This window comes from Trichogramma pretiosum, unplaced genomic scaffold (genome assembly GCF_000599845.2).
Source record: "Trichogramma pretiosum strain Unisexual culture from Peru unplaced genomic scaffold, Tpre_2.0 scaffold22, whole genome shotgun sequence".
NCBI classification, from domain to species: domain Eukaryota; kingdom Metazoa; phylum Arthropoda; class Insecta; order Hymenoptera; family Trichogrammatidae; genus Trichogramma; species Trichogramma pretiosum.
Window position 1 is genome coordinate 151,778 of NW_019640932.1, and position 21,454 is coordinate 173,231.

The 21,454-nt window shown below is 31.9% G+C and overlaps 8 protein-coding genes across 11 annotated transcripts; 2 read left to right on the forward strand and 6 right to left on the reverse strand.

Annotated features, from left to right (window-relative positions):
• Nucleotides 1-74: 74 nt before the first annotated feature.
• On the forward strand, nucleotides 75-6,668 carry LOC106648721. Its single transcript, XM_014365801.2, has 11 exons — nucleotides 75-1,624; nucleotides 1,685-1,950; nucleotides 2,018-2,236; nucleotides 2,306-2,455; nucleotides 2,612-2,846; nucleotides 4,138-4,786; nucleotides 4,856-5,349; nucleotides 5,431-5,702; nucleotides 5,792-5,989; nucleotides 6,066-6,200; nucleotides 6,287-6,668. Exons 1-11 carry the CDS (start codon nucleotides 766-768, stop codon nucleotides 6,557-6,559), a joined length of 3,750 nt encoding a protein of 1,249 aa, XP_014221287.1. The 5' UTR covers nucleotides 75-765; the 3' UTR covers nucleotides 6,560-6,668.
• LOC106648883 (H/ACA ribonucleoprotein complex subunit 2-like protein) lies at nucleotides 6,654-7,604 on the reverse strand. The gene is made up of 3 exons (XM_014366028.2): nucleotides 7,260-7,604; nucleotides 7,101-7,173; nucleotides 6,654-7,023 (listed from the first exon to the last, which is right to left on the reverse strand). Exons 1-3 carry the CDS (start codon nucleotides 7,432-7,434, stop codon nucleotides 6,783-6,785), a joined length of 489 nt encoding a protein of 162 aa, XP_014221514.1. The 5' UTR covers nucleotides 7,435-7,604; the 3' UTR covers nucleotides 6,654-6,782.
• Nucleotides 7,605-8,715: 1,111 nt separating this feature from the next.
• Nucleotides 8,716-9,833, reverse strand: LOC106648782 (zinc finger matrin-type protein 2). Of its 2 annotated transcripts, XM_023457749.1 has the most exons (4): nucleotides 9,735-9,820; nucleotides 9,547-9,669; nucleotides 9,146-9,440; nucleotides 8,716-9,067 (listed from the first exon to the last, which is right to left on the reverse strand). In XM_023457749.1, exons 2-4 carry the CDS (start codon nucleotides 9,553-9,555, stop codon nucleotides 8,772-8,774), a joined length of 600 nt encoding a protein of 199 aa, XP_023313517.1. In that variant the 5' UTR covers nucleotides 9,556-9,669; nucleotides 9,735-9,820; the 3' UTR covers nucleotides 8,716-8,771. The 2 variants fall into 2 exon arrangements, with proteins under 2 accessions (XP_023313517.1, XP_023313516.1); XM_023457748.1 differs by having other exon boundaries at nucleotides 9,547-9,833.
• A 602-nt stretch (nucleotides 9,834-10,435) lies between these two features.
• LOC106648783 (retinal rod rhodopsin-sensitive cGMP 3',5'-cyclic phosphodiesterase subunit delta) lies at nucleotides 10,436-11,117 on the forward strand. Its single transcript, XM_014365869.2, has one exon. It carries the CDS (start codon nucleotides 10,577-10,579, stop codon nucleotides 11,015-11,017), a length of 441 nt encoding a protein of 146 aa, XP_014221355.1. The 5' UTR covers nucleotides 10,436-10,576; the 3' UTR covers nucleotides 11,018-11,117.
• A 38-nt stretch (nucleotides 11,118-11,155) lies between these two features.
• Nucleotides 11,156-14,426, reverse strand: LOC106648781. 2 transcript variants are annotated; one of them, XM_014365865.2, is made up of 7 exons: nucleotides 13,938-14,011; nucleotides 13,323-13,863; nucleotides 12,168-13,251; nucleotides 11,827-12,107; nucleotides 11,665-11,763; nucleotides 11,490-11,600; nucleotides 11,156-11,415 (listed from the first exon to the last, which is right to left on the reverse strand). In XM_014365865.2, exons 2-7 carry the CDS (start codon nucleotides 13,787-13,789, stop codon nucleotides 11,340-11,342), a joined length of 2,118 nt encoding a protein of 705 aa, XP_014221351.1. In that variant the 5' UTR covers nucleotides 13,790-13,863; nucleotides 13,938-14,011; the 3' UTR covers nucleotides 11,156-11,339. The 2 variants fall into 2 exon arrangements, with proteins under 2 accessions (XP_014221351.1, XP_014221350.1); XM_014365864.2 differs by having other exon boundaries at nucleotides 13,323-14,426.
• Nucleotides 14,427-15,219: 793 nt separating this feature from the next.
• Nucleotides 15,220-18,068, reverse strand: LOC106648802 (UDP-glucuronosyltransferase-like). 2 transcript variants are annotated; one of them, XM_014365902.2, is made up of 6 exons: nucleotides 17,980-18,068; nucleotides 16,754-17,172; nucleotides 16,258-16,677; nucleotides 15,945-16,176; nucleotides 15,645-15,870; nucleotides 15,220-15,562 (listed from the first exon to the last, which is right to left on the reverse strand). In XM_014365902.2, exons 1-6 carry the CDS (start codon nucleotides 17,981-17,983, stop codon nucleotides 15,268-15,270), a joined length of 1,596 nt encoding a protein of 531 aa, XP_014221388.1. In that variant the 5' UTR covers nucleotides 17,984-18,068; the 3' UTR covers nucleotides 15,220-15,267. The 2 variants fall into 2 exon arrangements, with proteins under 2 accessions (XP_014221388.1, XP_014221389.1); XM_014365903.2 differs by lacking the exon at nucleotides 17,980-18,068 and adding an exon at nucleotides 17,597-17,731.
• LOC106648803 (farnesol dehydrogenase-like) lies at nucleotides 18,069-19,516 on the reverse strand. Its single transcript, XM_014365904.2, has 5 exons — nucleotides 19,214-19,516; nucleotides 18,914-19,079; nucleotides 18,718-18,844; nucleotides 18,520-18,649; nucleotides 18,069-18,452 (listed from the first exon to the last, which is right to left on the reverse strand). Exons 1-5 carry the CDS (start codon nucleotides 19,343-19,345, stop codon nucleotides 18,276-18,278), a joined length of 732 nt encoding a protein of 243 aa, XP_014221390.1. The 5' UTR covers nucleotides 19,346-19,516; the 3' UTR covers nucleotides 18,069-18,275.
• Nucleotides 19,517-19,803: 287 nt separating this feature from the next.
• Nucleotides 19,804-21,031, reverse strand: LOC106648722 (farnesol dehydrogenase-like). Its single transcript, XM_014365802.2, has 5 exons — nucleotides 20,694-21,031; nucleotides 20,458-20,623; nucleotides 20,274-20,400; nucleotides 20,058-20,187; nucleotides 19,804-19,989 (listed from the first exon to the last, which is right to left on the reverse strand). The coding sequence occupies exons 1-5, from the start codon at nucleotides 20,823-20,825 to the stop codon at nucleotides 19,804-19,806; spliced, it is 741 nt and encodes a 246-aa protein (XP_014221288.1). The 5' UTR covers nucleotides 20,826-21,031.
• Nucleotides 21,032-21,454: the final 423 nt, after the last annotated feature.

The following is a 21,454-nucleotide window of genomic DNA, read 5'->3' on the forward strand; positions in this document are numbered from 1 at the left end:
AACAAACCAACGCGGCGCGCACATACGCTCGTGCTACGTACTTACACACACGTAATTCACGTACGTGCCTCGAATAGCCGCGTCTCTTTCTCGCTCGCTCGTGCAGGATGGTGCATTGTGTGCTCAGCTCACGCAGTAAATGGTAATGAGTTGATCCCTTCCTTTAGGAAAGCAAAATAATGGACTCCCTCCACTTGCAAGACGATAACGTTCGAGCAAGCGTCGAACAACGCTCTATTTTTCTTGCCTTCAGATCTTTTTCCGCGCGAAAACATGAACACGAGTAAGGTGGCCAGTGATTAATCGGCGATGTGCATCACAACATAAAAATATCAATTGTATTTCACACGCTTATGCACCATACAGAAGCAGTTTCTTTCAAACTGCAAAAATGCGCTTGTTCAACATTTTGAACGAAGCCATTGACACTGCCATTCCCGCGCTCGGAATTCGAAAAATCGTTAGACGCGCAACGCTGTTTAATGTAAAACCGCGACTAGGACCGACTTGCTCCTTCGCAAAGCTATTGTAAGCCAGTGCGAATTTTTTCCACCAGCCGAATCAAAAGAACACAAATGATCATCAAAGCACGTTTTAAAGTCACCTACAGCTGCTTCTGATTGTTATTAGTAGTATATATCGTTACTTAAATTCTATATCTTACTTCCCTTTTTTTTTGTAAACAGAATAATCACTAGTGTCTTCGTATAAGTTACATTGTGTAATTTATTCTTTTAATGATTATTGATATATAACTTACCAAAAATGGATGACGAAAAAAAAATATTGATCGATGCCATTAGAAGAGAACAGGCTTATTTAAAATCAGTGATAAAGGCAGCGGATCGTGAGGTTTTAGATCAAAAGTCAATCGATTTATCCGTGGAATCAAGAAAAATAGCTAATGAATATTACTGTAAGAAAAAACACAGTTCTGATGATCATCATACAATATTTGAGTTTTACTGCAAGTGCATTGCCTTTGCACCTAATCATTCGCAAGAACTCGCAATTGGTTATCAAAATCGATCGGCATTTCTATTTCACATCGAAAAGTACGAACATTGTCTGCAAGACATAAACAAGGCGATCAGTTTTGGTTTTTCAACACAGAAAATAGAAAAATTATTGCTAAGAAAAGCTGAATGTTTAAAAATACTTGGAGAAAATAAAGAAAAGAACTTAGATACAAAAAGTAAACATGATAAATATGAAAAAGATATTTTACATGCAGTCAAAATTGAGTGTAATGAAAAATATGGAAACCATTTGATTGCCAAAAAAGATTTTAATCCAGGAGATATTATATTTTCTGAGAAAATTTATGCTAAGTGTCTGAGTTTGCACAGGATTTATACACATTGTTGTGTTTGCTTATCAGTTTGTTGGTCTGGTGTTCCATGCAAAAATTGTTGCAATGCCATGTTTTGTTCTGATATATGTCAAGAAAAGTCTAAACTGTTCCATGATGAAGAATGTTTGCTGATAACATCATTATTAGATTTTAATGAAGAAATAGTAGATGAATATTCCCTTTCTATTCGATTATTGACTTTAGCAATTAAAGAAGCTGGAGGTTTAGCTGCACTAAAATCTGAATTTCAAGCCAATTTGAAATATGCAGGTAACACATTTATCATTATTGAAATTATTAAAAAATTCATAATATTACTTTCTTTTGAAGACAAGAACTGGAAATTTGATACAGTAGATAAACAATACTCTCCTGTGTTTCAAAATTTATTTAAAATGTGTGATAGTTACACTGTACAGGACACAAATGATCTGAAAATAATTATGACTATACTTGTTTACATTTTAAAAAAAACTCATTTGATCAACTTTTTTAAAATTAATTCTCCTGAAGATATATTAACCAACGAAGATATTCTATTGATTGGCTCTTTATACATAAAATTTGTCAAGATAAAAGCTGCTAATGCTTACGAAGTAATTTCACAACTATTAAGTATCAAATTATTTGTGATACATTTTAAAATAATATATATTTTTTTAGTATTCTGATCCTCTCATCAACCAACAAAGCTATTTTCCTGATAATTTTGTAACAGAAGGAGAAGAAACACCTCACAGCATGAGCAAAATGAGAGGGGTTTGCATAGCACAAATAGCTAGTTTAATTAATCACAACTGCTTTCCAAATGTGGGAAGATACTATACCGAAGACAACTATATTACCATTTATGCCTTGCTTCCTATACAAAAAAATGAGCAGGTAAATAATAATTAATTAGGGAATTTAATACATTTGGTATTATTAACATCTACATTCTTATTTATGCAGCTTTTTGTCAGTTATTGTTCAATTTACTACTCAGCATCCAAATTAGAAAGATCTGATTATCTCAAACCATATAATTTTGATTGCGATTGTACAGCTTGTCAAAAGAATTGGGCGCCTAATTCTATCTCAAGATATAATAAGTATTTGCAGGTATTATTGCAGTAGTTAAAACTTTACTTCATTGATTGAAATTCTATATTCAACACATACAAAGATTTGCTAATAATTTAGAATTAAATACAAAAAATATTTAGAATTAACTTGGAAAATTTTAATGAAAAAGTCCAAATATATTATTTTTTTTAGGCACTAAAAGATAAAAAGGTATCTTCATTGGAAATAGAAATTTATGAATGTGTATTTCCAATAATAGATAATTATCCAGGAATCGTCAGAGATAAAGAAATAAAGACGTTAGCTGAGTCTTTAAAAAAACTTATAGAAAATGTTTCTTTACCAAATCAACTAATAGAAATCATTTATTATTATTTGAAAAAGATGATAATTGCTACAAATAATTTCAAGGAACTAGAAATTTTAGGTTGTTGTTAAAAGCTTATGTTTCATTGCAGCATACAGTTTAATTATATGATAATTTAATGTTATACATCGTTGATTTTCAAACAGAAGCTAAAAGTTTTGCAGTTTTTTTCATGTTAACAAAATAATTATTTATCTACACTATAAGTTTTCATCATATTGTTATCTAATAACTTCTACACTTAGTTTAATGTGTAAAGATAACAATGAATGTCCATCAAAATCAACGAATCAATAACATTACCACCGTAAGAAAACTTTGAATAAATTAATCTTTATATTTTTACAATATAGCATACTGCATTATTTGAAAGAATTTAGATGTGAGTTACAAGCATTTTATGAAAACATAACTTCGTTTTTGTTATCTAAATCTTTTCCAAATGATCATTGTGTAAAAACGAAAGAAAATTTATCTAAGGTGCTTAAAATGGTCATAGTATATAAACATGGACGAGAAAACGAGTTTGATTTCTCTAATAAATATTATTCAAACAAAGACAAAACGTGTCTCCTTGTCGCGTTATAACGGAAAAGGCCCTCTTAAAATTGTGCGGAAGCTATTCGGAAACATTACATTTTTCGATACATTTATAACGATTAATGTCTGAACTTGATTAATAAAATTATATTTTAATCTCTTACCTTTAATATCCTTGAGAGCAGTCATATTTGTGTTTAAATGATGGTGAATATAATTTCTGTAAAAGAATCCCGCTCTAAATATCTAGTTGAAAGAATAAATGAAACTGAATAAACCAAAATTATTGTGTATGAAAATTTTAAAAAACAAAAGAAAAATATTTACTTCGATAACTATGTTGCGTTGAAAAAATTTTATTCAGATAATGCCATTAGAATAATTTTCATCAGTTGTGTCTGCCGAACCAGTACTTATATACAAAGCCCACTTAAGTTCTCAGAAAACATATAAGGTCGAATATCACGACAAACAAAGAGGCTCCTAAAGAAAAAACCTATACACATTAAGTAACGACGTTCAATTTGTTCTCACTTTGCAGACCGATAAACGCGAGTCTTATTTCGCCGAAATCATAACAAACCGAGTGCCGGCTACGAGTCCCTTGAATCCTGTAGCGCAACTGATTTCAACGCTCTCGGCAGTCGGCATACGATAGTCAATTCTTCGTCGAGAAGGCACATAAGCTCCGTCCGTAGCATGCCTCACGTCGACCATCGAATCATTTTCGAATTTCAAAGCGCATAAAAACTTGTAGTTTATAAATAACTTTGAAAAAATATTTCAATCTTAGTGAGGCAATATTAAATAGTATTTTGCATTGTAAAGTGCCGATTTTTCTGTAAGAGTGTGAATTTGAAATCTTATTATAATAATTATTGTATCAAAATGGAAAAATATGCACCAGTACTCATTGAAGCTTTGAAATCGGATAAAGTAACGACTATATTGGACGCGTGGGGTGATCAAATACGCACAAAATCGAGCGAAGCTTTTATTGAAGCTAAAAAAGAGGGCAACAAACTTTTTGTTTCAAAAGATCACAATTCGGAGATACACGAAAAAATTTGGAAGCACTATTCTAAATGCGTGGCGCATGCACGATCTTCAAACGAGTTTGCTCTTGCCTATGGCAACAGATCGGCCTTACTTTTTCACATTGGAAAATTTCGCGATAGTGTTAGAGATATTGACAGAGCCTTGCAGCAAGACGTTTCTGACAGCTTAAAAATAAAGTTACTTTGCCGAAAAGCTAAATGTTTAGTGTTACTCAATATTCATGACTTGGATCCTTTGTCAGAAGCTAAAGAATTATTAAAAACAGTGAGCTGTCAAAAACAGAATTTAACTTTGTCGAATTTAGTTCTCAAAACTGAAAAGTTTTTAATCGATAAAAGGGAAGATTTGTTTGATAAACCATGTGCATCCAATTTAGGAGGAAAATCTCCATGTTTCTTGAGGTAAATTTTAAAAGTATAAGTCATATTTTTAACGTTTTATATAAATTTGTAAATTTTATTACTGTAAAGTAGTTACTCGGATTCGACAATTCATGATGACAACAAAGATCCTATTCAAGAAGAAGTAAAACATATTTTAGAAAAAAAAAATCATTCTAATGTGTTAGATTTAGTCACTGTACAATATAATCGCAAATATGGTAGACACATGATAGCTAATCAAAATATTGCACCTGGAGAAATAATAATAGTTGAAGATATATATGTTAAAGTAATTAATTTAGAGAATAAACATGTTTTCTGTGGTCATTGCTTACAAACAGCCTGGTCAGGGATTCCATGTGATTATTGTACTTGGTGCATTTTTTGTTCAGAAAAATGTAAAGAACAATCATTACAACAGTACCATAAAAAAGAGTGCCTAGTCATCAGTTATATGCTGCACATTGGTGCAAATTATACTGATCATCGATTAGCATTACGCAGTATCTTAATGGCTATAAACGAATATGGAAGTATTACTAAACTCATGGAACGTGTAAAAGAACTTGATAATATGAAAGGTATGAAAATATAGTAAGTAAATGAGAGAAAATTAATTCAATACTCATGTTTATTTACTGTTTTTATTCATTATATTATAGAAGAAACAATGAAAGGTATTCAAAATGGAAAAAAAAGTAGTAAAATATTTGAAGGCATATATTCTTTGGCTAGTATTGATACCAAAGAACAGATAGATAATAGTTTAGATATTACTATTTTATGTTTGATTATTTTAACTAAGACCTCTTCTTTATTTGGCAAGAGTTCAAATTTTTACAAGAAAGAGCACTTTCATTCAAACGAGGAGATAATTTTCATTGGTTACTTATTAATGAAACTGTTAGCAATAAGTAGAATCAATGCTCATTCTGTAAGTCAATGAAATTATTGTGAAAATTTATGATAAAAATTTTTATTAATGAAAATTAATTAAATTATTCTTTTCTTTTGTTCCTTCAGATAATGGAAGGTGTAGATTGCAGACATTCAAAAACATCTACACAGTGCAGTGTAGATTTATGCTGTGATAGAGGAGCATGTATAGCTACTTACTCTAGTCTTGTCAATCACAGTTGTCACCCAAACATACGAAAATGTTTTACAAAGGATATGCAAATTGTTATTTATGCTATTCGACCGATACAAAAATATTCACAAGTAAACAAAATTATAACAATAACATAATTCATGAAGATGTTTGTAAAAGTAAATAAAAATCTTTAAAATTTTGTAGCTCTTTGATTGCTATATTGGAAGTTTTCAAGAAACACCTAAAGACACAAGACAAAGCAAATTGATTTCAACTTATAATTTTACATGTATGTGCATTGCTTGTAAAAATAATTGGCCAAATATTCTGCTTGATAAGGTGTGAATTTTTCAAGACTGAATAAGTTATTTTTAATTTCTAATCACATTTAGCAATAATATATTTAATTTAAAACTTTATTTTAGCATGCACTCACTTCAATTTGTAATCAAAGCGATAATAAAAAAGAACTGGAAATTTTAGAAGAATATGGAAATTTGATGGATTGGCATGACTTAAAATCTGATCAGATTGATTTAAAAACAGTACAAAGATTATCTCAAGCTATTGAAAAATCTTCAAAATTATTAACTCAACCTTCATTCATAACATCCAGGCTAATGGCATCATTAGCCTCAACAATTGATTGTATTTTTGGTATAAAATTGCAACTAACAGATGAATGCATTGATTCTTAAGTAGAATTCTTTATTTAATCAAAATATCCATTGTAAGCAAATATTTTCAATGTACTTATGAAATATGTTTTGGTATGAATAAATACTAAATAAATTTGATTTGTAAAAATTGTTTAATTATAGTTTTTAAATTACAACTCAATCATTTTATAAAAATACTCTTCTTCCTTCATGTCTCTACATTTTACTCATGTAAACCTTAAGATTAACTCAATTATTACTTTTACTTTTGGAGGCTCTCTCTGGCCAGTGCTTCTAAACTACTTTTGATCTTTTTGTATGAATCTTCATATGAAGGATCTTCTTTTATGAGTACCATTAATGAACCTCGTTTCACGCCTAAACATTCACCAATATCATATCGCGATGGGGAGAAAGCATAAGGAATATTTTTATCTTCGCACACTACCGGTAGATGACACATGATATCAATTGGGAACACATCCCCAGCAAAGATGACAATTCTGTAATAAAGATAAAATATAAATGAACATATCTGTATTGAACTCAGATGTAGTTTATTCTAAAAATGAACACTTACCCAGTCTCCCCTTTACGGATATGCTTTTGCACATCTTTTAATCCAGCACGAACACAATTTTTTGTTTTGTAGGCTGAAAAGAATCAAGATTAATGAGAATAAGCTTATAAAACTGAGAATGAACTTTTGAAACTTATGCACAATAAAAATAATATTTACCATTTTTGATCAACTTGTAGACTTTTTTAGCGAGTTTCTTTGGCATGAGTGGTGTAGCTATTGAATTACAATTTTTTATTTTTTCTTCATAACTCTCTTCACCTTCCTCTTTGATATCAACGGTTTCGTTTAAATCTTCATTTGTTTCCATTTTTATTGAAGTTTCTTTAGTCATTTTAAAAACACGTGTTTTTTTAGTGGCAAGTATACTGAATAATGGAACTACTAAGGTTAAGACCTTCACACGAAGTGTACCGGCAGCAGACGAGAATAAGATAGACGCTTTGTGAAACGGGAAACCCACACGTGCAGACTGCGCAGAGTTGTGTAAAAAGGTACAACCAACTCAAGAGCGTATGCAATTGACAGTCACAGTTTGCTCTACCATTGACTGTCTTGAACGCTGCAACGGCCTATACTTTGACACAGCTCTGCGCACGTAAAAGTCTTGCGAGAATTAGCATTTCTTATGATTTTTAAAAACATGATATTCCGGCTCCTGGTTCTTTTTGGTATTGTAATTCTTTTTTTCAGATTTTTCCCACGTCATATTCATTAAAAAAAACATTAACTAAAGTTAAGAAAATCTCACTCGAGTCACGTGATCTCAAAACGTACGCGATTGGTTCGGGCCGGTGTGACGTCACAATCATAATAAAATTTGAATTTGAGGCTGAAAGTACGGGAAAAAATTAATTAATAAATGTTGTAAAAAGATATTGTTAATTTTTTTAATGCTATAATTTACAGAATGACCAGTAAGTATAAGTGGCCTTTACTCATAAGTGAAAAGAATATACACTTCAGAAATGTGATAATCATACAATCAATATTCTGTGTCACATGAAAAAATACTTTTTCTGGAATTTTTTTTAATGGGGTCACTCAGGAACAAAATTTAAGTTTTAATTGTGAGTGAAAACATCAGCCCTCTGAATTCAATTAAAGATGATTCTGAGAGATTCTGTTTTGTTCCTGAGTGCCCCAGTAACACAAAGAAAAATCCAGAAAAACTATTTTTTCATGTGACATAGAATATTTATTGTAAGATTATCATCTTTCTGAAATGTATGTTCTTTTCACTTACAAGTAAAAGCCTGCCAGATTCTGTCGACTGCTACCTGTCACCAACTCACTGGTACGGTAAATGCAAGGAACACTATTTGTCATCATGTCTGTACATCTATCATGTTTAATAAAAAATGTCAACAGTTAAAGTGAACAGTTAAAATGAACAAAAATAAGAACAATTTGTATAATTGAATTCTAATGCAATAATTTGAAAGACAATTTTTATTATTGAATAGATAGGTATTGATGCACATCCAACATTTTATTTCTTTTAAAGATAAGATATTTATTATGATATCAATGAAATAGTATTCAAATGAAAAATTTATTAATAAAAAATAAAATAATGTCTTTCTAATTCTAAATATTTTTATTGTTGTATAGCTCAGGTTTTTTATAATTACGTAAACAATTTTTAATCTAAAACGATTTTATAATAGATTATTTTTTTTTTGATGTTCCAAATCCTGAAAATCCCATTATTGCAGCCATGTCATCCTTGGGTCCATCGTCGTCATCATTTAGTGTTTCGTCTATTTTTCTTTTCTTATCTTTTCTTTTTTCTTTCCTATATTCTTTGATTTTTTCTTCTTCTTCTTTCAATTCTCTAACTCTTTGTTCCAGATCATAGTCTTTTTTTTTCTCCTCCAGTTTTTTTTTGTTTAAAGCAAATCTTGCTTTAACTTGATCTAATGTTGAACGTTCAACTTTCATTGACATACCCAAATTGCGTTGATCTGAAATTAAAAAATGGTCAAATATTTAGATTGTTGTTCATAGTTGAAAATATTTAAATATTCGCATGGTATACTTACGTTTAGTTCCATTAATGTGATCTAAAAAGTTGATTGAGTCTTTTACAACACAGTCACATACATTGCAATAGTATCCGCCACTTTGAGATGAAGGTGTGTTTTTGTTTATAACTACACTTTTTCCTAATTTCGATTCGAGATCAACTTTATAATCTCTTTGCTTCAAAAGTTCCCTTTTGACAGCTGGTTGCTTGGGTAATCCTAATTCTTCCTCTGCTATTTCTGCTTGCAAGCGGGCCAATGCTATTTTTTCGTACTCCTCTCTGTCCCATTTTTTTCTGTGATCGTCTGGCCTCTAATGAAATATTGTTGAAAAATAATTAGATATGTTTTTTTGATAAAATACACTTTTGGTGCATTTACTTAGATTTTTAAGTATGATTGAACTATTGAAAACTTACCATTGACATGATGAAGCTATCTGTAGAAACTTGATGCAATAAATTTTGATAATTCCCAAGTAGATCTCAAGTAGACCACAAGTGTACTTACTTATACAAGTAATATACAAGTTTATTGAAAACCTGAATCAAATTACAGAAATGTAATACTATTGACGGATGTCAAGTTTGTTGATATAGTAGCTAACCTTAGAGTGTCAATAGTCACTATCTCACTAGGTTCACTACGATTCGACCTGGTCCAATCTCGTTCCAATTCCATCTCGTTCCGCCTGGATGAATCAAAACTGAAAACAGCGACCACTTGCTACAAACTGGTTTTTGTTAAGTATACGATTTTAAATAAAAATTTTATAATTGTTATTAACTTAAAATATCGTACTAATTTAATGACCAAAATTTTTTTTATTTAAAAATGTGGAAAAGTAGTGATTTTTTTTAAAATACTTAGATTACTTCTTACCGCTTGATCTCGTCTGTAGAATTCTGTGTTGTCGAACGCCGGAATTTCCCATGCTTATACAAGTTCCACTACTCTATCGGATTAGATAACGCTCTCACAGTCACCGTGTGGCGTGTACTGTAATTTTCTGGACTTTTTTCTACAATAAACTTGGTTTTTGAAGTGTTTAAAGTGCCCTTCTATACCGTCGGCCGTACTGCCAACTAAATAAGTATACATGTACTCGTTTAATGTTTCGATGATAAAGCGCTCAGCGCTGGCCGCTGGCCGCCTGAGTGAGCGAGTGATCCGTTATCTAGACCATCGAAAACATTCCTTAAGTTGGCAGTGCAGCCGATGACATAGGTAATAGACCGTGAAATTCTAAGTAATATAGATTGTAGAGTGACCCGAATACGGAACGAACGTTTGTGTACCAAATCAAACTATCGAAGTGTAGCAGTCAGCACTAAGCAACGTGTTTGCGACAGTCGTAACTCGTGCCTTGTTGATTTTGAACGTTCGCGTTGTCTGCGTATTTGTGAAAAGCCTCAAAGTTACACCAATTTCAGTTCTTGACCATTAGAAATGGCAACGCGACAAGAAATCCTTTTACAAAATTTTCAAGTCAATTGGACAAATCTAAGAGATGACACAGGAAAACTTTTATGGCAGGGCAATGAAGACCTGTCCTGCCCGGATACCGAACAACAAGTTCATGTTCCAAAAGAAATTTTAAAGTGTCAGACTGTTACCAGAGACATGAGTTTTACTTCGGTAGAACAAATGGAACAATTTAGGATCGAGCAGAGGGTTCTTTTTAAAGGACGTGTTTTTGAAGAATGGTTCTTTGAATTCGGCCCCGTGCAAGCTTGCAGTACTAATGTTTGGCAAAGTTCGTTCAGAGCTGCACCTGAAAGTCAAATCATGCCGGCTAAAGTTCTGGATGGGAACATAATTATCGAGACAAACTATTTTGATGGGCTAGAATGCTTTGCGTCAAGTCGCCTCCGTCTGTTTTACGTTTAAGATCGCATTTTAGGTTAATTGTGTAAATATAGAATTTAATGTTCAGTTTTGTATCATTTAGCTGATACTTTGGTTAAACAATACCACAGTATTAAACCATCAAAAAGTGTAAATAATTGTATTAATTAATATTAAAACTTAGTAATAAAAATACTTTATTATATTTAAAATAAAAGTCGTTGTACACATTAAGACAGCATTGAGTTTTTACTGATATTTGAAAACTACCACAATAAGTTCACAGCAAAATCAAAAACTTAGATTTTCTTGATGTAGACTAAGAAAATGAAACACTAAATTCTTACTGGTACAGTTATAAAGTTCATTTTTTTACAACTATTACTTGTTTTTTGCCGTTTTGTATATCTTCACCTAATTTTGATTTCTTGTTACAAATTCTGGAAAATTTTTTTTTATTAAACAAAAAAAAGAAATAGCAAATATCGTATTATTCATAAAAAATTATTATTACCTCACTTCTAATACTAAATCTTCAGATGATTTTGAGGATATACTAGAATCACTACCGCATCGTTTTAATGATGCTTCTTTGATAGGATTTTTATTTTTTTTCATCATTCGACTAAAAAAAACAGTAATTAATAAACTTATTCAATTTTAAATGAAATAATAAATAATTTTCATACTTTAAAAATTTTAGATCGATCATCTTGAAATAATTTTTGGCTTGATTTATATCTTTTGCATTTGTAGGAAATAACCCGGTGTAATCAAATTTAGAGGCTCTGTGAAATAATTTTATATAAAAATTTTAATAAGTTTTTTTAATAACTAAGTAATAAACTTACTTGTATTCTAATTTTTCCAATAAAGCAGAAAAACCAAAATGGATTGCGAGTTCCGAAAGAACAATTTTAATAAAAGTCTTTTGTTGGTCAGAAATGTCACTTCCTATCACTTTAAAAATGGATAAAAACTCCCAGGAAATAGCATTTTTTATCAAAAGCTGAGCCAAAAATTTACTAGAATTTATTAATTCATTTTCTTCTAACATGTTGGCTGAGTTGTAAGAATCACTAAATACTTGTTTAAAGGCAGAATGAAAATTCAAAGTGCTAGAGCTGAATTTCTGAAAATTAAAAATTCCATTAATTAAAAAGAATAAAATTAAAAATTTTTACTAATGTACCTTAGCAATTGTTCCAAAATAATTTTCGAACTTTTTTTGTTCTGTACAACAATCTAATAATGTTTTACAAATGGATACTTCATCTCCAGCTTTAATTTTAGTTTTTAAAACATTATCTACAAATTCATCAAAATCCAAAATTTTTTGGATAACTAAGTCAATGGATTTCTTAAGATTTAACATATTTAACTCTCTATCATCGCTATTGTCAATTTCTAAAATTGCATCTGGAATTTTTTCAATTTCAGCAGTTGGTATTAGTATTTCTATTCTATTATCATAATCTTCTATTGAATTTTTGTTAATTGAGTGAGTAGGGTAAGTGAATTTGTTAATTATTTCTCTAACTGAGAATTCTTTTTTACGTTTCCTAGTATTTATATATCGAGTAGCATAATCTGTATCTTTTTTCAGCTTTTTGAGATGAGCTTTTAAAAACATTGAAGGACTCGTGGATTCTTGACTTATTTTCAATGATGATAAATAATCAGTAGCACAAGTTGATGATAAACTTACATTAACACTTTCTTTTAAAATTATTTTTGTCCATGATGGAAATTCAATAAATAATTTCATCAAATCATCTACAATCATAGGACAATAGTAAATATTGTGATTTTCATCATTGTGCTCACACATTTCTAAAGATTGTATTTTAAGTTGATTGATGTATTCATAAATTGGATGAGGTGATTCATATACCACATTATTTTGTTTAATATTCAAATATGAAAAACATCTTGGACCAGTTTTTGATACCATCAAACGTATAAATTGTTGATTGATTTGTTGAATTGTATCGGAAGTTAAATGTGTCCATAGATTAGCTTTTCTATATTCTGTTTCATCATTTGTACCAAGACTTTGACACAGCACAAACAAAGTAGTTACAACATCTTCAAATTCAACTAAATTATTAACAGTACTCAAATACATGATTCCACACAAATATAAATCCTTAACTGATTGTTCAACATTTTCAAAACTGGGCCAGTTGTCTACTACTTTAATAAGAGATATTATATCTATTTGCAGAAGTGTAGGTGGTAATTCTGTTTCTTCATTCAGTAAATATTTGTAACACCTACAATTAAAAAGAAATTATGTTAATACGAACATTTTTATTTCTCAAGGATGAATTTCATAACCTTTTACCTAGTGTTATAAACTTCAAAAGTAGATAAATTAAAAGCTAATGAAATAGCATCAAGTACCCTATAACAATAACCAATTACAATATTTTCTGGAGCTGCAGCTTTCTTTTCAAGCCATGCGTTTAAAAAGAAATGGATATCAATAGATTCTAATGAATCACAAATCATCTGACCTAATAATATAACTGAGTTTTCTACCATAGTAGCTAATGCAATTACAAACACATCATTACATTCGAAATTTTCACTTATTTTATCAACAAGTTTGTCTAATACTATTAAGCATAAATTTGGTTGCAAATGAATAAGATCTATCCATGTTTTAATTTGTTCTGGTTGCCAATATATAACTTGAAAAGGCATTAGCCCAATTTTATGAATATTATTTTTGTGTTCATCACTTTTTTTCATCTCCATCAACAAATCCAATTCAGATGGAGGTATTTCTTCTTCACCATCAGAATCCATCTCATCAAAGATATTGTAATCATCCCATTTGGTTACTAAACCAAATTCTGGCAACTTTATTTTCTTTTTTCTTTCTATAACAGGAACGTCAATACTTTTATACCTCATTAATCTTTCTTGTATGCCCCATCTATTTTGAAATACAAACTGATACAAGTTGTGCAAATTCAACTGTGGTATACGCTTTCGAGCTTCTTCCCAACAAGGATTCCTCATTTTCTTTAGTTGTCCGTTTTCAAAAAACAACGGTTCATCTTTGATTGCTTCAAAAATATCATCCACTGATGCAGCGGGACGCCTGCCCGGTTTTTTCTTCACCTTTTTTGAAGCTGGGCCTGCTCCGTCGGATGTCCGACCCATTTTTGTAAATTGCTTACTTCTGATAAATAAGCAACACCGACAAAACTGTGATCAACTTACACTAATAAGCTAAAACGATTCATGAGTCCAAAGCATTTTACGAGACTTTTTCAATATTTAATATTGTGTTTTCAAAACTTTGTAATTATATAGAGTAACCTACTCAAAATATAAGATTATTAAATTAGTTATATGCTCACAAAATGTAGCCAAAACACTCTGGAGAGTGGAGGGTCATGTTTACAAGTTTTGAATTAGACCCATAACCTTCTTTAAGTAAAGCGCGAAACGGTCTGCACTCTCTGGCCTCTGCGGACTCTTTGGTCTCTTGGTGAAAAGCGGGATGATTCAAAATAATATGAGAGTACGCGAGAATTAATAATTAATACGACGATAAAAATGCAAACAAAAATGAAATTAATGTTCAATCAGAGATTAACATTACAGTCGTAAAGAAAGCTACGCTATAGTTCAAGTTGTTTGCAGTTCATGAAGAAATTCTTCAATGGTATGTAGAGAGATTGGGGAGAATTTTTTAAGCCTGATGCCCTGATCAGGAAAAAACGATCTTCTCGCGGCGCACAGGTGCACTGAGTGCTTTGGAAATTCCCAGAGAAAGTGTTTAAGGTCCTACATTATTAAGTCGAACAGCCAAACATTTTTCATGTTTCTAACGTAGTGAAACCATTATTTTATAAGTCCGAAAAGCCCGTTTGAATTTTTTTGAAACTCATAGTTATTGTGAGTATTTAAAAATTTTTTATTTCAGCATAAAGCGACTTTAAGACTCTAAACATTTTTAAGTATCCATCACAATATAAAACAAAAAGTCGAATCAAGTATTAAACGAGCTATCATTACCAAAAAATTCAAAAAATCGGATCGTAGATCGACCGTCGGTCGTAGCCGTAGATCGGCCTATGATCGATGACTGATTTAAGGTACTTTTTATGTTAGTTTTCTGTAGATGATATGATCTCCGAAATCCTGGTCCTCTAGAGATTAATCAAGGTGAGAAAACACTGAGTAAAAACTCAAAAAGTGGAAAATAGCAAAAAATAGCCTTTTCTTCATTCTGATTCATTTTAATTTATTTCTACAAAATATACTTTGTCAATTCAATTTTTCTTCTTCAATAGCGCTGTCTTTGACACTTTCTTATTACCGGCACAACCAAATAATCGACAAATTATTTTAATGATACGTGTCAAAATGAATAAAACTATAATTAGAGCAAGAGCCAGAAATGCATAAATATCGAGAAGAGATGATTGCCACCAAGGCATTTCGGAGAGCGGAGAACGTAATGAGCCTTTGCCATGACGAACGACGTACTCTATCCAATACACGGCTGTGTCAATTGGTTTCATTGGTCGATCTAGAAATCGTTTTGCTAGTTCTTGTGAATTTTTCCTTAAAAATGAAAATAATTTTATTAATGATTATATTAAAAATTTATGACAGTATTGAGCCAATAAAATTGGAGATCACTGACTGATATTTTGGATCGAACAAGACGGCTTTGAGAGCCGATGTAACTTTTTCTTCGCTTATGTCTTTGAGATCTATTAACTGAGCTATTCCTTTATTGACGTTCAATTGCACATTTGTGGGTTGATCTCCAAAAACTGGAATGCCTACCATAGGTACAGCTGCTTGTATTGCTTCAAGTGAACTCATCATACCACCGTGAGTGACAAATGCTTTGACGTTTTTATGCTCTGAAACAATTTAGAAAGATTTAAAGTCAAATGAGTAAAAAATGTCCAGTAAATAGCTTGATATGGACACTAACTTAAAACGTGAACTTGAGAAAACCAGGTTTGTGTCATAACGTTTTTTGGCAAGCCTGAAGGTAGTTCTTCGGGTTTTGCAATTTTCATAAGAACACGAACTGGGGCTATTTTTTCAAAACTCGTGTAAAACATATCAATTATATTTTTCGGAAATGTTTCAAATCTCAGCATCGATCCAAGCGTGAAGTAAATACAGCCTTTAGTACTTTCGTCCAGCCATTTTTGTACTTCCTGACCCAGTGAGAAAAAATTATAGCGATAATTTAAAAATGAAACTGACATTATGCAGCGTCATACATGAATATTTGATACCTTAGACAGCGGCGGATCGTCTTCGGAAATGTGTACACCAGCGACAGGGATAATGGCCGGTGTCAATGGTCTTACTCCATCGAGCGAGTGATGAGTGTTAGCGAGTACCAAATCAATTTCCTTTTGCATTTCCACGACATTAGGATATCCTTGCCCGAAATACTTCTCCACGTATTTGTCTTGAACGCGAACCTCTTGGTTGAACGAGTGGACTATCAAGTTGTGCAAAAGCGTATTGCCAAGACGCTGCCAAAAAGTCATAGGGTGAAGACCAGTAAAACCCATGCCAGGGCTGATCGCCGTAAAGAAAGGATTACCAAGGGGCGCGTGAACCCAGTCCAAAACGTTCGATGGGATAATGTTGACGATTGGTATATTCAAGTGACGCCCCCAAGCCAGATAACAATTAGATACGAACGGCTGCAAATTTTTTCATGATAATTATTCAAAGTTCTTTTTTCTCGAATATTCATTGAGAGATTATGTTTCTCGTTACCTCAACGAGTAGCACATCGTAAGCTGGATCTTTCGGTGGGTTTTTCAAAAGGTTTTGAAACAATGGGAGTTCCATTAATTCACAGAGTGGGTGCCCCATCAAATTTAAAAGCGTACCCACGTTAATCATCTGGAAAGTTACCGCATCGCTGTAATTCATGTTATTGATGTACTGTGGTAGAGTACCCTTGAGACTGAAGTCATTGTAGTTGGGAATAGGTTTTTTTAAAGGAAAATGACTGTAAACATCAACTTGATGGCCTTTGGCTGCCAAACCTTTGGCCACGTGCTCACATACTACAAAGTGGCTCTTAGCATTAGCCGGGAAAATCGCTAAAACTCGTAAGGATTGACTTGGCTGACTGCAGCAGCCGAGCAATACTGCGATCGACAATAACCCTACGATTTTCATTTTGAATTCTGAAAAGAATGTTGATATTTTTATTGCAACGTTAGTGTAGTCAAAAACTATAATCGATGTAACGATTAAATTTTTATTTCAAATAATAGAATACGTCATAAAAAACTTCTTAGACTGCGCGCATTTGCATTTAATGAAATCATTTTCAAGCTTATTTCAAAGTAACATTGAGAATAATTGAGTCTCAAAGTAAAATGTACGCGCGAGACCTATATTATTGTTTAAATAATGTACCTTTACTTGAGCTAAATTTACTATCATAGCAAACTGACTATCTTCTCCTAAAGCTTATAATTTCATGTAAACTACTTGTAATAATTCAAATGAAAGAAAAAAACGAAAAGAAAGCAATGAGATGTATAAATTAATAAACTAGTTTTACGGAATTATTCAAGCAAACGATTATTGCTAGCACCTACAAACCTGGTCGATTTATCGTAAAATATCTCGTGCATACTACGTTGTGTCACATGTGATGGACTACTAAGTCTATATATGCGTGTCTACAATACGATCTGCGTAATCTATGATATATATCTATAAATTTGCGCGAAGTTTTAATGATAATCAAATGAAAAATGATTCATGCATAACACGTCAAGGTTAGACATAATGGATTGCCAAGGTTTGGCAGTGGCTTATAAGATTCATGGTGACGATGTATTATAAAAACGTACGTAAAAATCTGCGAATCTATAATTACAAGAAAAAGAAAATGACTTGACGTATAGTGTATACTCATTTGACATACTTTGTTACTAATTATTCTGAATTTTTTGTCGATAACTAACAAAATGTGTACTTACTCATGAAGATAAAAAATTCTCCGGATCGAAAATTGAAGTTATTTTTATTCGTGGGTTATATTATATAATAGTTAAGCAATCAAAGGTTGTACATGTGTTAAAACTTGAATTGTATTAATTGCATTGATTTTCTATCGCAAAGATAATCTTTGCTATACGGAATTGCAATACTTATGCAAGCCTCATAAAAACCTATCAATGAGTTCACTTTATTTACATTATTTTACTTTATCGTTTTAGCACAGATATTGTACAGGTTTAACAACAATTTTATTCAAAGATCAATAATATTGACACTATGATTTCGCTTGTATTTGTATTTCATTGATTTCTACATGCGACGGTACCCCGAGTACGTGTACGATTGACTCGGCAATGTCTTCTGGACTCAGCGCGGGCATCTTGTTGATATTGGGATTTTTCTCAGCAGCTGCTTCCATCATGTTGGTCTTCACCAAGCCTGGACTGACACTCTGAAAAATACCGTTAACATTTCATTCCACATACTTTTCGATCATCCGTTTTACGAGCGACACTCACGGTGACGCGGATTTTGGTGCCCACGAGTTCATTCTTCAGGGTTTCGGACAGAGCCGTGACGGCAAATTTCGAAGCGGGGTACACGCTAAAGTGATGAGCATTGCCCATTGGTACCATGTGGCCTAGAACGCTAAAACCGATCATATTGCAACATTGGAAGTTTTATTTGTTTCAAATTATTTCGTTCATACGAAGTACCTATTAATATTGATGATGTGACCTTCATTTTGATTCTCCTTCATTAATTTTATAGCTTGTTTTGAACAGTAAACAAGTCCCAATACATTGACTTTAATAATGTGCTCGATATCTTCGGTAGCCGTATCTGTTTGCGACCAAAAAATGACCAACTATTTATCTCAAAAATTTATTTGTGCTTACAGCCTTCAAGTACCTTCTATTTTTGTATGTTTTATGGCTCCAGCGTTGTTTATTAAAACATTTATAGACCCTAAAGTAGTTTTCACCCAGTTTAAGGAATCAATAACACTTTTTTCATTCGTAATATCGCATTCACGGGCAAAAAATTTTCCAGAGCCTTTTACGTCTTTCATAAAATCCTGTTTGAACACAAATTTGAAATAAATTATTATTTCAAATAATCCTTAAAAACTATGAACAGAGGAATGAAAAAAGATAATAAATAAATGATAGGAAATGTTCTACTAATTAAAATACTATTTGAGTTTCCAACCTCCATTAGTGTTTTTCTGCGAGCGAATCCTACGACGATCATTCCCTCGCGTACCAAAACTTTAGCCGTTGCTAGACCAATGCCAACCGATGCTCCTGTGACCACGGCGATTTTACCTCTCCAACGATCCATTTTGAAATCGCCAGTTGATCAAATAATTTCAAACGAAATTTTTTTTGGTCTGTTGTATTTTTTAATATAAAACAATTTCGCAAATAATTCCACTAAAAATTGGTGTACATCTGCGGCAGATGCAGCTTGTGTCAGTGATGTGGGACGACTTGATTCGTATAAATAAGCTACGTACTGGAATGAATGAGAGAAATGATTATAGAATGCGCAATGGAATTTTGCGCATCTGTGACGCAATGCAATGCAAGTGCTTTGGCAAATGGCAAGCACTACGTATTAAATCAAATGAACAATTATACATCTCATGAGAAACTATACATTTTTTATATGTACGCATTGGCAATACGTATATTAATGCAGGATAACAAAAGTAAGTCTTCGTCAATAAATTGTCAAAATTATGTAAAATAGATATCATTTTTATTGAATTTCATAACAAAATAATAACTGATTTCAATTCAAAAATCCATTTTCTTGCCTTGAATCGTTAGCTCGCTTATCTCAACGTGTGGGGGTACACTCAAGGCAAATACAATTGAATTAGCTATATCATCTGGACTCAGTTCCGGTAATTGAGACATGAGTGGTGCATGCTGTACTGCATAGTCCAGCATATCTGTCTTTACAGCACCTGGGCTAATATTCTGGAATCAAAATTCTCATGAAATCTAATTTACTTTCTCAAAAATGAATAAAATAAATTATTCCTTACGGTCACACGTATTTTTGAATCAAGTAGATCATATTGAAGTGATTCAGAGAGGGCAGTTACAGCAAATTTCGTTGCTGGATAAATATTGAAATGTCCAAATATTGGGGGAGGTACTCTATGACCTAAAACACTGTGAAAAATACAATAGAAGGAAATGTAATCATTTGAAACAGTGAAAGGAGCTTTGAAATTATTTCTGCACATTTGTATGTTTACCTGTTTATGTTCAAAATGTGTGCTTCCATAGAATTCTCTCTCATTAACTTGATAGCTTTTTTCGAACAATATACCACACCAAGCAAATTTACTTTAACTATTTTTTCGATTTCGTCCGTAGAAGAGTCTGCGAAAATATCAATGGGATGAAATTTTCTTTTTTTTCAAGTACATTATATTTTACCTTCAATTTTCTTCATGCTCGTTGTACCGGCATTATTTATTAATATATTTAATTGACCAAACGTACTTTTAATATAATCGAAAGATTGAATTATATTTTCCTCGATTGTTATGTCACACTCTCTAGCATAAAAATTTTTAGAGTTTTTGCAAGTTTTAATTTCATCCTAAAAATTAATAAAAAGATACATATATAGTATTAATTTGGCCTCATCAAATGAAAAATATAAAACTTACAATCATTTTATTTTTTCTTCTTGCAAGGCCCACAACGATCATTCCATGCTCGAGTAATATTTTAGAAACAGCCAAACCAATTCCTCCTGAGGCACCGGTAACAACAGCTATTTTTCCGTTCCAACGATCCATTTTTTTTTTTTTAATTATTACACTTGAAAAATTCAAAAATGTATTACCAAAATATCTTTACGTCAATGGCTCATGCACTTTGCAATGCGAGTGTTCTATCGCATATGGCCAAAGAAAGAGACCGACTGCATGGGTCATGGTGAAAGCTGCTTTGCCACTTTTACCTGCGAGTGAAAAGTTTGCAATCAGAAATCAGACTGAAGGATACCAAGAACCGGTTTGAAGCATGCTTTATTAAATTATAATTGTGAAAATATTTTAAACTTTTAGAATTTGTTAATAGTTTTTATTTGTAAGCTAAAATTTGTAAATATATCAGGGATTTACAAATGTCATTGCGTGTTAAACACTTGTTGTTGAACATAATTCCATAGATCTTTTCAACGTGAAGAACTTGCATGTAAAAAATAGTATATGCCAAGAGCACTTACATTAGCCTGAAAATATTGGACTTCCATTAAATTTTTAAAATAAAAAGTATTACTAGTTTATTGTACAATAAATTTCAAAATTTGAATACGATCGATACAAACGAGAAGAAGAAAATGATTACATTTTCGGGTTTACGAAAAATCTCTAGTCTGCACCTAGCGAGCGCGTGGCCGAATCGTTAAATTTGTCGACTCGAA